Raw genomic sequence first — 17344 nt, forward strand, 5'->3', positions numbered from 1 at the left:
AGTGAAAAGACTCACTTGGAAACGTCTCTGCATCCCTAGCCAAACACAGAATGGGAAACCAGAAGCAGCAGCGGCCAGACCTTGGGGTCCATGGCCTCTGCCGAATGCCACGTGCGTCTCCAGAGTCCTCGCACCCCCCTGCAGGTGGCTCATCTATGGCTCAGCCCCGTGGGAATCTCACCCTTGAACCTCTTCCTCCACCGAATTCTGCCTTCCCACCCCCAGGTTCCTCGCACCAGCCGCTTCTTCCCCCCACAGGCCCCTCCACACACAAAGATGAGACAGGAAGAGGACTCACCCACTGAGGACCACGATGAAATCCATGACATTCCAGCCATTGCGGAGGTACGAGCCCTTATGGAAGATGAACCCCAGGGCTACGATTTTGATCCCAGCTTCAAAGCAAAAGATCCCGATGAAATACGGTTCTGTCTTCTCCTGTGGGATGAAGAACAGAGGTGCTGGTGAGAGGAGGACTGTGCTTCGTGAGACACAGGCCAAGGCACCCCCTGGCTAGCTATCCTCTCTGCTCTGACATTTCCTCTCTCCTACAGGACACCTGGACGTCTGCACTGAGCCAGCCCCATGTACAGGTGAGGGTGCTGCGGGACTCACGGAGAGCACAAGAGCAAGGGAAGCCAGCTGCAGAAATGGATGGACGTGGGTCTCATGCCCAGGACCGGCCATCCTCCCACGACAATGGCCAACGGTGCTGGCTTTGCCTTGAAGGGGTCAGCTTTCCCACTGCTGGCCTTTACTTACGTTGGAAGCTTAAGGGTTCTTTCTCATCCATGGGTTATCAGGCTGGAGCCACCTACCCGTACCTTTGGATTTTAGGCATTTTGTTTGCCCTCTTTAGAGGGAATACTTTAGACACATGGATGATTTCTTTATAGAGAATACGGACAAACGTTTAGGAAGTTCGGAACAGTGAAGGCACATAGGCTTTGAGCATCCTTCATGCTCTCTCCTTTACTCTCCCTCTTCCTCTCACTCCCAAGGTCCCTCAGAAAGAGGAGAGAAGTGTGTGTGGACACCGTGTCCTCCCTTTCTCCTTGCCTGGCTTCCATGCAGTGTACACACAGAACTTCCTGGGAGCAGGAATTTAAAAGGTCAGTCCTCTTGTCTTCATGTATCCCAACGGGACTTGTTACCAACTTGTCCCTCGGCAAAGAACAAACTCACAGAACTGTACAGAAGGGAAGGGAGCCAGGTGAAGAAGCAAAGGAGAAGGGACCCAGGCAAGAGGAAGAACACGGGGAAAGAAAGATGAGAAGGAAGGAGGCACCTACCAGTCTGCGGGACATTGGGGTCTTGTCATCCTCAGGAAGATGCTGCTCCAGGGCCAAGACGATGCAGTTGGCAATGATGGTGGCCAAGATCATGTACTCAAACGGCGTGGGAAAGCAGGAGTTAAGAAACAGATTCACCGAAGAGAGCGGGACACAGCCTCCAAGATGGCTGTGTACATCAATACACAAACTTTATCAACCCACACGGTGCGCAGTCTGCACGACTGATGTGAGCAAACAGGCAGGTAGGACAGTGGAGGGTCCTCAGCATGTGGAACTGTAACCATTTCTGATTAGGCTCTGAACACAAAGTATCTTCTCAAGAAAAGAAAGAGTGTAGCCAATAAATAATATATTAGACATACGGTAGACACTCCAGATACTTAGTGAATTCAGTGACATATCCAGGAATTAACCAGGACTAAAAAGGGAAGTGGGACGAAGGGAGGAAGAAACACTGATGCTGTTGCAGGCTCCCCGTTCTTCTCAGTCTTCAAAGCACTGGACTGTATAATGATGCTTCAGCAAGGATCCAGCTGTGGCTGTTCGTTGCTGCCTCGGGGAATCACATCGGTAGTGCCCTCTTCTAGAACCTCTGCTCAAATGAATAGAAGAAGAGCCCTTGGAAAAGGAACAATTCTCTCCACGAGCTCCCTTTTCTTTTAATACCCAATTCAGGAAAATCTATAATGGGGCCAGGAGAAACTGGCTTTGTCCCACCTTACTTTCTCCTAAGCGTCTACATCTATAAGAAACAGACAGACAAATCATTAGTCTGCATTCAGGGCAGCAAAGTCGGGGCCTCTAGGAATCAAACTACAAAAGAATGGATAATGAATTCAGGCTTCGTTTTCTGTTGCATTTTTCTGAAGACAGGTGAGTGGGCTCCCTGCGACTTTTTGAAAAACAGGACTACGATTCTAGTGCCAGCATCCCCGACTCCCGCAGAAAGGTTGTGCCGTAAGCCCAGGGGAAGGCAGGAGAGGGGGACTTCTAGAAAAGAGAGAGGGAATCACCGGCTCCAGGATCACTCTGCACGTGGGATTTCGTTCTATAACTATGGTTGTGACAGACAGAAGTGAGCGGTTGCCACTGGTCTTGCTGAGCAACCTGGGATCTGGCAGTTTCTGGAATCCAGGCGGGAGAGATGAGTAGTAAGTCGGATAAAGCGGAGGTAAGGGAAGGGATCTTGTCTCCCCACACATTCAAGCTGGCTGTGTAGGATGTAGGGCCCGGAGCCCTCCCTAGGGAGTACAGAAGGAGGGCAAATCATAAACACGCCCCCATGCCTCCGCATCCCCACCAGGACACGTGTGCTGGTGAACATCAGTGGCAAAGAAGCACTCGCGGCATCTCTGAGAGGGGTTAGGGCAGAGGTGGTACGTGCAAGATGTGAGCTGCCCCAGCGGCTGCTCTAGTCCTGGTGCTGGAATGGGAGGCTTCAGGGGGTGAGATGGCCGGCCGCATCCGAGCCTCCAGAACTATTCATTCTCATTTAGCAGCACCGCTCCCCGCCCCCTGCCCCCATGCAGCCCTGAGTCACAGCCCATTCTCCAGCAGCTGGCCACCCTCCCTTCCCACACACCCCAACACTCACACGGGACTCATACCCTGGGGACAGCTCTGCTGGCCTCTAGGACCCAGCCACCGGATCTGAAAACTGGATGGATGGGGCTCAGAGGACCTCAAGAGCCAGCCTCCTGCCCCCATACCCTACTGTGCTGGCTGAAACCCTCTCAGTCAGAGGGGAGCCTCACCACACGCAAAGTCCCCCAGCACACCTCGCCACTCTTCCTCCTTCCGTCCTTCTGGGCACCAAGCATGGCCCCTGAGAGCTAAACATGCCAGCAAATACACACCAGAGATGCCCACCGCACTAACAAGCCTACTTTCCTGTGACAAGTCCCCACACACAGCTCGCCCAGGGGTACCAGTGCCCACCAAGCACAGGGGGAGTTCTCCTCCGTCCCATCATGGGCTCTAATCCAGCGCTCTGAACAAGTGCAGGATGACCAGGACCGCACCAGGATCTGGTGTCCCGTAAGCCCTCTGAATAGGCTAGCCTGTCCTTGGCCTGGTTCAGACACCCAGAATTCCCCAGACCCGAATGGTAAAATGAAGACGGGAACATGGCAGAAGTGGAGGCCCAGGAACCCATGCCCTTTCCTGAGAACATCCCTAGGGAATCGGTACAGATAGGGAACCAAGAACACGACAGCAAGCCAATGACAAATGGCAAAAGAAGTGAAGGGCACTTGGGACATGTTTCTAAGATGCAGGCCACAGGATACTAGTGCTACAGGGACTCGCAGTCAAACGAATGAGGGAGAGCCTGGGTTCGGTCAAGGTGAGGTTTCCTCCCAGCAGGGTGCTTGCAGCCTTTAATACTCTTGTACACAGCATGCACCCCCTCCCCCAAAGGGGGCTGGGAACAGGACACAGCACTCCCAAACTTCTTCACCATATAACCCTGCTGTCAGAGCATCTCTCCTGGGGATTCTGTTCATAGGAACACATCTGGGGAGCCCTGATACAAAGGGCAGCGCTCACAGCCAGTCCCCAAGGGTCCGGGGGATGCGAGGATGGCGGCTCTGACAGGAGTGAAATTAATGCCTCTCCCACTTCACGCCCTGTCCTTGTCTCTAACAAAAATATTCGAAGTGTCAGGCTTGGCCAGCCCTTTGCCATGGCTGGAAGGCCCCACACAAGTTCAGAAGGCTACTCAGCAGGTCCAAGGGGCCCAGCACGTGACCTGGGAAGCAGGACCGGGGACACGCATGCTCACATTCAAGCTGCAGATGTCGCGCACTCTCATTGATCTACTGGGGGGACAGGCTTCTTCTCCTGAACACCTTCGAGGGACAAGCACAGACTCAAAAGTAAAGGAGCTCTTAGTTGCTGACCTTCAGGCAAGGCAGCTCCCGCTGGCTGTGCATCTCCAAGGCTTTCCACCCAGCAATGCCCACGTGGGCTGCCGCAGCCCCTCTGTCACCCCATTCCTCATGCCCACTTCCACACCTACATCCTCCTGGCCAGACAGTCTAAGCATACAGCTCCCTGCTAGGACCGGTAAGCTCACCTAGCCCGGAATGTCCAGGTGCAGATAGATGAGGCTTCTGGGGGACACAGGGCTAGCTCCTTGGCCATCACCATGAAGGGCGCTCAGTGCAGGAGAAAGGCTGACGAGCCAGACTTCCTGTGGCCAGACAGGTGTCTGGATGGCCGAGAATTCACGAGGGCGCAACAAAGGGCACCACCTATGGCCCAGGGGGCTAGAATCTAAGTGAGGCCTCGGTAGTTCAGTTTCTGAGACGACCCCGTTCCCACATCCTCCCGACTCAAGTCCTCTGCCTGCAGTCTGATGGCTAAGGACCCACTCAGAGCAGTGATCCTTTGGCTTGAAATTCTGAAAACCTCAGGAAATTCCCTGGCTGTCCAGTGGTTAGGACTCTGCGCTTCCACCGCAGGGGGCACAGGTTCGATCCCTGCTCAGGGAACTAAGATCCCACAAGCCGCGTGGCAAATTCTGAAAACTTCAAATGCACATATCCTGGAGAGGGATGTCCCTTTAGGCCTTATAGAGCATCTCGACCTCAGGATGAATTCGTGTCTGGGGCAATTAAGGATCTGAGGTGAAATTTTGGTGTAGAAGTAAAGGTGAAACGATGGGAATTCTGTGTATCTGTGACTAGGTGAAAGGAAGAAGGGGGACAGGGAAATTTTAGGAGAGGAGAGCAGGAGAGAACACCCGGCTCAGCCCAGGCCCTAGCCACTCCCCCTCACAGCCCTTTCCTTCAACCTCTTGTCCACTTCCCTTTCTGAAGAAAGCACAAAGAACGGGCACTTACATCTTAGTGATTTTGCTTCCTCTTGCAATGGCCTTTCTCCTCCTTTCTGGTCATATATCAAGATGGAGGTGAAATTCACCTTGTCTGTAAAGGCTTCTCCCTGTGCCCCACAGCTCTCTGCATGGTACAATTTTATCATCCTTCCTCATACTGATCTCCCCCAAGAAACTATACCTAGAAAGCAGGGACAGTGTTTTGTTCACCTCTCCACTGGTGGTTCTCAGCAGAGCTCCTGGCACACAGTAGGAGCTCACTCAGTGTTAAGTGCAAGGCATGAATGAAAGGGAGGCATCCCTGTCCGTGAGCAGCAGCTCCACTGAGCAGCTGTCACGAAGACCAGGCTGTAGTCACTCCCACTGGCTCGGGCCCCCAGCTTGGGATCTGACTCAGGGGCACCGCTCCCTGTCTTCCTGAAACAGAAGTTCAAGCCCCTTACCAAGGGCTCTGCTACATCTCCCAGAGGAAGAGCCTGGACCGCAAGTAACAGCCCACAGGGCACAAGGATGCACCTCGCAGGCTAGGCAAAGATGTGCTTGGAAAGGTCAAAGGAAGCTCCGTGTTGCAAGGCCTCAAAGAACAACGCCCTTCATGAAACAGGATGGAAGTCTGTTCAGGACTCTGATGCCTTCTGCCCAGGAATTCAGAGACTCCCATTACATTCTGTGCCTGACACCAAAGGCATTTTGGAGAACACTCTCTCTCCCTGGGGTCTGTACTGTTTGTGGCTTGAGATTTTGATTATATGGAGCTGATGAGGAAGCCTGAGGGCAGGGGCTTTTTTGCCCAGGGACCTCTTGTACCCCAGTGCCCAGCACACAGCGGTCACCCCATGACTGGTTTTTAACTAATAAAGTAATCAATCAATTCATAAGCTAATAGCACAGGAAAACCAGAGCCGGAGCTATCCTTACAAAAGCTACCCATACTTTCTCTACACAGTGCACCCATTTGAACTTTGTGTGCTATATGCCGTGTACACACATTAGCTCTTCAAAAAAAGAAACCAGCATGCATAAAAGACCCCTTTAATGTAAAAAAAAAATTTTTTACGAGCAAAGGAAAAAATCTGTCTTGCTAGAAGGATAATGAGTTTTCTTGGAGTAGCAGGATTTCTTCTTCACTCCTTTACTCATTGTGTTATAATGAGCATGTATTCATTTATAATTATAAAATCAATTGAAGCTATATCTATTCTAAAAAAACCAAACCAACACAAAAACCCATGCCAACCTGAGGGTCATGGAAATCAGCACAAGATTTCTGAGAGGATCAAATGCAGGAGAACAAAGGGACTGGACCGCATGAGGAAATGACCACGGAAATTCTCTGAAAGCTGCAAAGATGCCTCTCTCTGCATCAGTCTCGCTGTCTGCTCGCTAGGGGCCTCATTTTATAAACTTCCTTGGCAATCTCCCCAAATACCCCTTCACTCCTTTCTCGCTCTAAGCCCATTAGTGAGGACCTGTGTCACTCCAACACTCCCTTTCCCATCTCGCAGCTTCAAGACAATCATTAGGGAAATGATAAAAATAGGATCCCTTATTGATTTATCTCCTTTACCCAATGCTCCTTCCTTCAAATGGTTGACTTGTTTCCTTAGCAACACAGCTAATTTGAGCAGCACGACTTGGCCTGCACACCTGCTATTTGTTCATCTCCTTCCTGAAGCCCAGAAAGCTGGGGCAGGGGAGAGAGAGGACTGCCCTCCCAGCTAGCTACTGGCTACCGCGGAGGCACTGGCTCTGCTTGTCAACAGAGCCCTGGAGGCCTGGCCTGGGAGCTAAGCCCTCCCTTTGCTCACCCAGCAGAGCTTCCCCATCCACACCTCACAGGGACTGATGTGCAGGTACAGGACTGGGAAGGCCTTAGGGCCCGAGCAGCAAATCTGGGGTGTCCCCAGGGAAACATGCACCTCTCTACCATCAGGAGGCTGATCTTAGACCCTTCTACTCTCAGCTGCTTCCTCTCAGAGCTGTGACGCTAGAATAACAAGGAGGAGACCGAAAGAGCTCAGAGGGCTGAGGGCCCACCGGGGACAGGCAGTCAGATGGAACGCTGTGCCCTCTCTCCAACTCCTGGCCTAATGGAGAATCTGCTTTTGTGGGGGGCAGCCTGTGGCCACCTAGGCACTTCCTGTAAACTCCTGGGGAGTCTAGAACAGCACAGTCTGAGAGGCAGCAGGCCTCAGGACCCATCACCACCCCTCACCCCAGGCCGAGAGCACGCCCCCTACGGGCAGGTCTGTCTCCTTTCCTCCTGTCCATCCCTGCCTCCTGTTTAGGGATGTCTAATTCTAAGAGATGGAAGATTCTCAGAAGACAGCCTGGGCAGCGTTGTGCACATCCTTCCACTCCTCCCTCACCTGCACAGAAATGTCATTCTAACCAGTGGAATGTTGACTCAAAAACAGTCACGGGGGTCTTCCCTGGTGGCGCAGTGGTTGAGAGTCCGCCTGCCGATGCAGGGGACACGGGTTCATGCCTCGGTCCGGGAAGATCCCACATGCCACGGAGCGGCTGGGCCCGTGAGCCATGGCCACTGAGCCTGTGCGTCCGGAGCCTGTGATCTGCAACGGGAGAGGCCACAACAGTGAGAGGCCTGCGTACCGCGCAAAAAAAACAAAACAAAACAAAACCGTCACGGGGTGAGGAGTGCTGCCTAGTCTGTGATTCCCTCAAACACAACACCAAAGGAATATTTTAAATATGAACAATAGTGAAATCCAGCTATCCAAGACCTTCGTGCTGCCTTTTTAATATGAGAAGAATTAGAATCTTCCTCAAGACGTGGAATGCAATGGAGAAAACGTACCTTGGCAATGGAAACCAGAGCCATGGCTCTCCATGCAAAAGTCACCCCGACATGATATTCAAGTCAGAGAAAACCACCGCCACCCGTTCCCCCAGAACCAAAGGAGGACAACAAAAGGATCAAAGTCTAAGATGACACATGAATATGTACACACTACTATATATAAAATAGATAATCAACAAGGACCTGCTGCATAGCACAGGAAACTCTACTCAATACTCTGTAATAACCTATAATGGCAAAGAATCTGAAAAAGAATAGATACATGTATATGTATAACCGAATTACTTCGCTGTACACCTGAAACTAACACAACACTGTAAATCAACTATACTCCAATATAAAATAAAAAAATTTTTAAAACCCTTTGAAAACTGTAAGGTGCTACACAAATGCACAGTCGTTTTATTCTCCTACTAAATCAATCTTTAAGCACCGCTCTGGCGCTAAGCTTTGGGGGAAGCAGCTGTTAGGGGTCACAGCCTCCGGAAGCGGGCTGGCTGTCTGCAGCCATGGGCTGACATTGAAGAGACCCACCGCGATAAAGGATTTAAAAGAAAATTATGGTAATGGGCCTCCGGGAAGAAAGCAAAGACATTTGGCCCAGAACCTCCTGGGAACATGCAAAGCACATCCAAACACCAGTCCCCAGAGGAGGATTTATGAAGTTGATGGCTCTGATGCAATCTCGCCCAGTGATTAGAAGGGACATTCATCACACCCAAGGCCAAGGCTAAGAACAGGAGGGGTTGAACCGCCACAGAGGTCAGGCTCTGGCTCCTACAGACCCTGATGGAAATGCAGTGAGATCATGCTGGTGAGATCATATCCCCAGGCCCGGGCTGCAGAGAACAATACATCTGCCCTGGAGGGACCAGTAATAGTGAAGAGATGAGACTTAGGCCTAAAAGCCAGACATGGCCAGAGCCACCGCCATCGTTTCCACATGCAGTGTCTGCACCCCTCCCTAGAGGCTGACATTCTCACAGGAATAGCTGTCTCCTAGCCTTTCCACACACATCCTATGTACAGTTCTTCAATGCCTCACAGACTGAAAAAAAAAAATTAAAACCAGCCCTGTTAGGCCTGGGGCCAGCTCTCCTTCCTGGAAGGGTGTTTCACCTTTTCTCCAGATTGTGGCATGAAGTAGGAGGAAATATGAGATAAAAAGATTGAGCCAAGAGGGCTTTCTAACAGCTCTCAGCTAGCCTTTGCAGCCCTGCCCCACTGAGGCCAGGTTCAGAGGTTAGCCACGGTCCAAGGGAGCTTCGGCCCAGTGGCTAACATGCTCCTGGATGGGCTCCTCCTGGACTTCTCTGAACTTGCTCCCGTGGCTGACCTAGGAGGACAGTGCGTCCAAAGAAGACTCATCCAGAAAAGGGAATAAATAGAGACACTGTATTCTGTGGGGTTCTGAGGGGCTACAGATAATTTTTTTTTCAATTTCCTGAAAAACAATGTTAAGCATCTGAACTTATCAATGTATGAACCACTCTCATCTCTGGGGCAAGTCACACCCTCAACTGCATTCCCATCTCTTTTCTCAGTCCTTATTTTTCGGTTTCCAGGCTCTGTCCCGGGCTCGTCAACAGAGGGTGGACCACACGTTGCCACCGAAGGGCAGGAGGGCTAAACCCCTGTGCTTCCCCATGTGACAGAAGAATGAGTACACAATTCTGGCTGCAAATCTGGAAATCCATCCTGGATCTCTCCTTCCTTTCCCACCCCCATGGCAGCAGAAACGCACTGTTAACAAGCAGAAAAATGGGGTGGAAGGCTCTGCGTACTTCGTATTGTCCCATTTCATTATCTCATTGCTTTCCTTACTAGAATTTTTCTCGTCTTAAAAAAAAAAAAAACCCAACTCATCTTAAAAAAAAAAAAAACAACAAAAAACAGATTGAAAAACCAAACCCCTTTTCTTTTTTTAAAACAAAACAAAACAAAAATGTATCATGTGACTTCCAGCCTTAACATTAGTTTTTTAACTTTGGTTTCCATGGTGGTGGGATGCAACCTGCCATCACCATGACAACAGCTGCCTCTGTTCAAATTCACCGTATGACAGGCAGTCCTGAACACACCTCTCTCCCTCTCTCTCTGTCAAGAAGATGGAAATGCCATTACACCTACTCCTAAAGACTTAAATCCTAATGAATGAAAAACAAAGGAAGCAACATTGAGAATACAGCAAAGAGGCAGAGACCCCCCCACCCCACTGAAAGAGGCTTTCTGTTTGCCGGTACAGTCCCACTGCTCACTTAGGGAGGTCAGTGGACTCAGTACCCAAAACAAAGACCCCTAGCATTACCCTTGCAATGTTGGCTATGTAGCTGCATTGAACTTTTCATTCGTCTGACTCCCCTGTCCCTGCCCTCTACATAAGATGACTAAAAGGAAGTTCACATTATTGCCAATCTGGTTAACCCGTGCTGAGGTCAGTTCCAGACTCGACCGAGCCCCAATTCCAAAAGGATGGGGAGTGGCGATTCTGCGGAACTCAGACAGCACCGGCTTCCTTCTCTCTTTTGTCTAACAGTCAGCTGGATAGGTCTTAACAAATTCCCTTTTTGTGTGTCTGACTGAATCCTGGACTCAAAACGCTGTCATTCGACACAGAGTTTTGGTGATCAGGAGACAAATGATTGAACGCTACAGAAAAGGGAAGAAAGAAAGGGGGAACGTTAAAAGCCTCTGGAAGGAAAACAAAACAGTGGTGGGAAAATTACCTGTTTCAGAAACCAGAATCTGTGTTTTGATGACACTCTGATGAATTCAAGCCCATCAAGCATTCTGGCAGCAACGTGCATTTTAGGGAAAGAATGTGGGCTGCAGTCAGCAACCACACCCAAGACTGTAGCCTACCCCACATCCACACTCACTCCGTGTGGCTCAGCCGGTACTCTGAATGCAGAAAGAGAATGAAAAGCCTTTTGTGAACAAGTCCACAGATCATCTCTGGGAGAAGTTTTCGTTTTCCTCTAAAAACCCTGCAACTGCACCCCAATATTCAAAGCCACCTACTGAGCCTCCAGACCACATGAGAAAACGTTGAACACACTGAGGGTACTCAGCTTGGAAAGGGAAGACTTCAGAGAGACATCACAGCTGTCTTCAAATATCTGAAGGGCTAGCTTGTCAGAGGGGGCTTTGATGTCGTCTAAGTTATTGCGAAGGGCAAGGCTGAGACCACTGGGTGGGGTGCCCACCCAAAGGCAGATCTGCGGCAATACAGAGAAGTTCCACTGTTCCGCAAGCGAATGGACTACTTTGCTAAGTACTAAACTAACTGTTGTACGAATAGATGTTTAACCACCAGCCTCTCTGAAGAGAGAAAAGCCCTGATGTGCAGCGTGTGTCAATTTCTGGAGTGTAAAGACTGTCTCCGTGGTGACTGAGGCTACCAACTTGACACCAATGCACATGGAGTTGGGAAGAGATACACACAGTTGAAACCCACAAGCTGGGACTAGCCAGTTCCGCACACTACTTACTGTAAGTTCCATGTCTCTGGGAGACCATCAAGGATATTAAGGAAGAGATTCCTGTATTTGATAGCAGTTGAGCTAGATCAACCCTCCTATGCATAAGGAGTTAACAAATGGGAAGGAAGAAAGTCAAGGATTCTTCGGTCTCTTGCTCAAGGGCCTCATGGGTCAGCATGACTCCCTCTGTCCCTTAGACTCAAGTTGCTCTCTTGGCTGGACCTGCCTTCATGAAGTCTGAAGCATCGCCCGTATCACAGAAGGCTGGTACCTGTGTGGCGGGATGTGTGCCAGAAGCAGCCACGGGTGAAGTTTGCCGGCACCATGAAACGTAAGAATTAATCATCCCATTCTCTCAGGTAGAATTCCGGGAGACCCGGGGGCTCCTGCTATATCACCGTAGCCTATAAGAGGAACCTACCAAGACACGTGATTAAAAGCACAACCCAAGGAAACAAATCAGGTAAAGGCTCACCTCTTATTCTGGAAGATGAGCGGACCTCAGCCTTTGCTACACAGTAGAATCACCTGGGAAGCTTTGAAAAATTAAGGGTACAGGTATTCCATCTGTAGAAATCCGGATTTAATTTGTCTCAGCTACCATCTGGGCATCAGCATTTCTAGAAGGACCTAGGCGGATTTCAATGTGCAGCCAGGGAGAAGAACATTGCCTTCAGTGCTGGAGGCCATGACAGCTCATGGTGTCCTCAACTCAGCTGAGATAACAAATGAGGAAACAATCCCAGAGGCACCTCGCTAAGAACTGAAAGGTGCCTTAGAGCTCTCTTAACTGATTCAGCACGCTCATTTTATAGATGTAGATACTGAAACCAGAGCAGGAGTAAGACTTTTCCAGAGCCAGGACTAGAAATCTCTATGGATTCCTGAAAAGCTTAGGAGCCGATTATCAGGGCAATCAAATAAAACTCCCTAGCTTCGTGGCTTGAATGGACAGTTCTTAGAAAGAGATATAAGGTATCTTCTTACTGAGTCTACTGCCCCATCCCTACTCAACTGTCCTCAAGAGCGTATCTCTTAAGGTAGGGTGTGGACCTTTGTCAGGACCATGGAAGAGTCCAGAAAACATTCTGAGAGGAGTGCTCGCCTCAGCAGCCACTCTCCCATCTGCTGAGATGTGATCTTGGTTTTACGTTGGGCAGAAGCCCATTGCCTGCTGAGTACTACCACTTCGTAACATTCTCCAGCAGAATTTTTGGGAAAGGAAAACATCGACCATTGTTCTGAATCACTGCTTCCCATTCTCACTGGATCTGTGCTGGTTGGCATCTCTTAAATTTTCCTTCTCTTGTCTACTTTTTCTTAATTAAATCCTTTCTTATTAATCATGACCCAGCCTCCTATGCCCCAACCCAGAGAAACACTGAAAACATATACCTGCTAACAAAAAAAAAGGAGGAAAGCATCCCAGAAAGAGGATGAGGGGATAGAAGGATGACGACCGAGTGGAGAAAGAGTACTGAAGAAAGCACAGAGGAAATGTGATAAAAAAGGAGCCCTGGACTGAGAGTCAGGAGCCCTGGGTTCCAGCCCTGGCTCTGTCACTTACTGAGAGATCAGTGACAAGTCATTTAACCTCTCTGACTCTCAGCTTTCCTACAGATAAAGGAAGGTTTGGTTAGAGTCTCTCTTAGGTCCCCGTAACTCTAACGTTCTCTTAGTCTGTGGTGCTACTAAGAAGTAACATGATGGGAAGGGAAGTGAGACAGAAAGGGGGAGCGCCCATTATTACAACTGAGAGAAGCCACTTTGGGCGAAGCTACTAATGAGTACATCCAACAATAACACCCAAAGCAGAAGTCCTGGCACACCTAGGAATACCTTTCAAGTGTCTAAAGTCAATGGAAACACTTCTAAATTTTCAATAGCAGGAGCTCCATGACAAGCTGGACTGGCTAGAAACACCTCTAAGAGATAGTTAATAAAAAGTCAGAATCCTCCAAAGGGTGACCTGAAGGTGAACCTGAGGCTGCTTTTCCATAAACCTACTGTAAGCCTTTTCTACACTCTCTGTCGGGATAGTAAAGTCTTTTCTGCAGCCTCTCTGTCCCCACCGCCCCCATGTCCTTAACAAGCCGCAAAGGTAAAAGCATTCAGTAAAAGGTGAAAGTTCAAAAACAGTCATAAATGTTGTCTACTCCACGCTACCACTCACACTACGGGTGCCCCGGAAAAGGGAGGGCTGAGAGCAGACCTTCTGAGGGCTGGAAAAAAGAAAATGGACTTGATATGCTAATACTAAAAAGTACTAAAAAATACTAAAGACTAAAAAGAAAAGGAGAATTGGCACTTCCACATCAAAAGTCCTTTGCGAGTGATGACGTCTGACTGGAGCTTCTGGTGAAGACAGAAGACAAAAGAGCAAAGGGCCCCAGTTGCAAATGAAGGTTGCTTTCCAGTGACACAGGGCAAGCTGCCTCAGACCCATTTCATGACGATGGGTGAGAGATCTTCGTGCTTTTCCCATCTATCGCTCCTTTACTCTCCCATGGGTTTAGCCTCATACCCAACGGGGGCTACTGATACAGGCAAGCAGTTCACAGTGTCATCCTAAAAGATGCTCTGTTAGGGAAGATTACTTGCTACTCTTCTGGTCTGACCTGAGGCAGTGTGGTACAGTGGAAAGAGAGGAGCCAGTGGAGTCATTCAGACCACATCTCCCTGTGACCCTGGGCTAATCATCTGTAAGATGAGAAAATAATATCCACTTCACACAGCTTTGGGTAAAGTGATAGTATGGCTCTAAAGCACACTGCAGAGTGTCTGCCACACAACAGGCGTTTATTAAAGGTGAGGTTCCTCTGAACACTCCCAGGGATGTGCACTGAAGGATGGATGACTCTCCAGGTCTGGATCGTGGTCTCTACAGCATGCTGGTAAAATGATATGAAAATAATTACATGAAAATAAAAATAAATGAAGGGAAGAGAAGAGAAAGGGATGATAAACCTTATCATCGTGCAGGGTTGCTCTGAACCCAGCCTCTTCCACAGTGGAAGTGTGGAAAGCTGTCAGACAGTTCTCATTTCCCAGAATCTATTCCCTTGCTTTGCTCCTTTGAGCCTGTCTACTGAGGTTTGGGACAGAAGTGAGCTCAGTCTTCCTGAGCCTGCACATTCAGGGGTGGGCATTTGTTTGTTACTCTCTAATCATCACCAAGGAGAGAGGTTACCCAGAGAAGATGTACCGTCCCTTATCCACAGAACTTTGGGGGAGGAGGGGCAGATGGTGATCTCAAAAATAAATAAATACATTAACTATCGATGAGAAGGGATTATCATGTTGCCAAAGTGCCCAGATCCTCTGAATTTACATGGGCCCATATCCCCCAGAACTGCCTCTCCTCATGTTACCACATCCACCTACCCACCCCACCTCCAGAAAAGCCCACACCCTTCAACTGCTCCTCATATCAGCAGACCAGGAGAACACATGTATCCTTGTACATCCATATGGCTCAGTTATCTCATAAACACAAACTCCCTTGCAAATACAATCCAAAGTTAGCAGAAAGAAGAGGCAGTTCCTTTCATGTTTCTTTAGGCCCACTCCCTAATTTCCTTTGGGTCCTGCACCTGGTTTCCAGAAGCCAAGTCGTATATCCTGGTTCTCCATTCACATCCACATCAGTGCCCAGTTCCCTCAAGTAAAATGCCCTCCAGTGTCCTGGTCAGATGACCTTCCCTAAGCTCATTATACAAATGTCCAAGGGCTCATGGAGCCTCCCCCTCTCTGCCACACGCCTCTAACCCTTTCAGAAGTTTCATCCACAGTTCACGGAATCCCATTGTGACTCCCTTCTCTGATAGAACAAAGATGGAGACTTTAAATACCCAGAAACCCAAACAGACAAGGAGGAGTTAGCTAGAAGGCTGACAACCTCTGAGAAGAAAACCTGCCCAGAGGCCAAGCTGGGGTTCGAGGAGGGACACTTCCACACACCATCAATCAGGCCATCTGAAACTTGCGGCTACCATTTCTGTACAAACAAAATCGAGTGACTTTGTCTAAGGTTGATAGTTTTGAATATCTCATCTCCTTTTATCAAAAGTTTGCTGGAAAAATTCCGCATCATTATTGCTCCTACAGATATTTTTTTTTCTGGATTGTAAATCCAAGTGTGTCCTCAGGGACAAGGTTGCTGTAAAACTGGCATCAGAGACCCATGAAGAAAGACAGGTTTGGATGTAGATATTTTTAATGTATCTTTAAAAATGTAAACCCAATAACTTTGAGAAGAAAAACAAAAAGGGCTGGTGGGCAAACCACCTAGTTGCAGTGGTTGAGAGCACGGGCTCTGATCCAGGCCTCCAGGCCTCACTTGCTGTGTAATCTTGGGCAAATGAGTTAACGTCTCCACACTGTAATCTTCCCAGCTGTGAAATGTAGAAAACAAGCATGCATATCTCTGTAGAACTGTCATGGGGAATAAATGCCAATAATCCAGGGGACGCACTTAGCACAGGAATCTGGCACATAGCAAATACTCAATAAAATGTTGGGTATTTATTAACCCTATTGACATTAACACTAGTGCTAATATCTAACACGTTTACAAAGGGTTTTCATACATATTAGATGATGCTAGCCTCACAACAGTCTCGCAAGGGAGGCAAAGCAGGGCAGGTGACCTCTACCTCACACCTGAAGACGCTGAGGCTCAGAGGGGTTCCAAAACCAATGCAAGGTCACATAAACATCTGGCAGTGTTCAGGTCAGACAACCAACAAGGGTCAGGAGAAAATAAATGGTATTGTTCGAAGGAAAAAACTTAGCTGCACAAATTCAATGTTGAGGCAACTGAAATTAACCAGATACTAACAACTAAGATGTATTCATGGCTTACTATGTGCCAGACATCGTTCTCACATTTTCCATGTGTCATCTCATCTGATCATCAGAAAAATCCTCTAAGATACACCTTATAGGTAAAATTCCTATTTCCACTTTAGGTTTGAGGATTCTAAGGCACAGCAAGGTCAAGTAACTCCCAGAAGCACGAGCAAGGAAGTGGTGGAGATGGTACCAAGATTTGAATCTAAAGGCCACATTTTTAACTATGACACTCTAATGCTTCCAAGCAGGGACTGGTAAATCCTAAACCCTAAGGTGAAGCTTTCATCAGCTGGGCACTGGACTACCTGACGTCTAGTATCACTTCAACTCCTACGATCACTTCAACTGTCCACGGTAAAGAAATAAAATATTGTCTAAGTGAGTCTCTGAAAATGACACACAGTGTGGACTTTGCAGAAAGCAAGATGCTATCTATCCTGGCCTAACAAAGGCATGAAATAGGCATAAAAGTGTGTACAGATTTCAGCAAAGCATGTGACAAGGATATCTCGCGCAATATCCTTACAGGCAAAACAGAGAGATAACACCTGGCTAGAGGACCGTTCAGGAAATGTGAGAAAAGCTGAACCGTCGATGAGCACTTACCAATGCACTAGTAGTAAGCAGAAGGGAGGTCCCCAGTTCTAACCATATTTCTATCAGTTACCTGGATGAAAGCATAAGGCACATGTCTATCCGGTCTGTAGTTGATGTAGCCCTCAGGGTAAAGAGCACGCCCACTAAACAGCAGGGTCTAGAGGCAATGTGCAATGGAAACCACCTAAGTGTTGGAGTCAGACCACCAGGGTTCAAGTTCACTGGTGATGACCTTGGGCAACCGAATGAATCTTCTTTAGCCTCAGTTTCCCCATATATAAAATGTAGATAAAAATATGTATAGAGTCTGAAGTTTACGGATGCTCAGTGAATGTTAGTTCCCTCTCCCCACTTGAAAAGGATGTCTACAGGATGGACTGCTGGACCAGAAACAAGGAGATAAAATGTATTTGAAATAAACAAGGAGTCCTGAATTCACATTCAAAAATTAAATTGA

At 48.6% G+C, this 17344-nt stretch overlaps 1 protein-coding gene across 1 annotated transcript in view; it reads right to left on the reverse strand.

The window, feature by feature from the left end:
* Positions 1–17344, reverse strand: part of CACNA1E (calcium voltage-gated channel subunit alpha1 E) — a 363660-nt gene that overhangs the window by 266755 nt on the left and 79561 nt on the right. Inside the window, exons 3-4 of the mRNA XM_060295653.1 lie at positions 1293–1398; positions 299–438 (exon numbers count right to left, since the gene is read on the reverse strand). Coding sequence (XP_060151636.1) covers positions 299–438; positions 1293–1398 — 246 coding nt within the window. The remainder of the gene's footprint in view (positions 1–298; positions 439–1292; positions 1399–17344) is intronic.

Source organism: Globicephala melas, chromosome 1 (assembly GCF_963455315.2).
Source record: "Globicephala melas chromosome 1, mGloMel1.2, whole genome shotgun sequence".
Lineage (NCBI taxonomy): Eukaryota > Metazoa > Chordata > Mammalia > Artiodactyla > Delphinidae > Globicephala > Globicephala melas.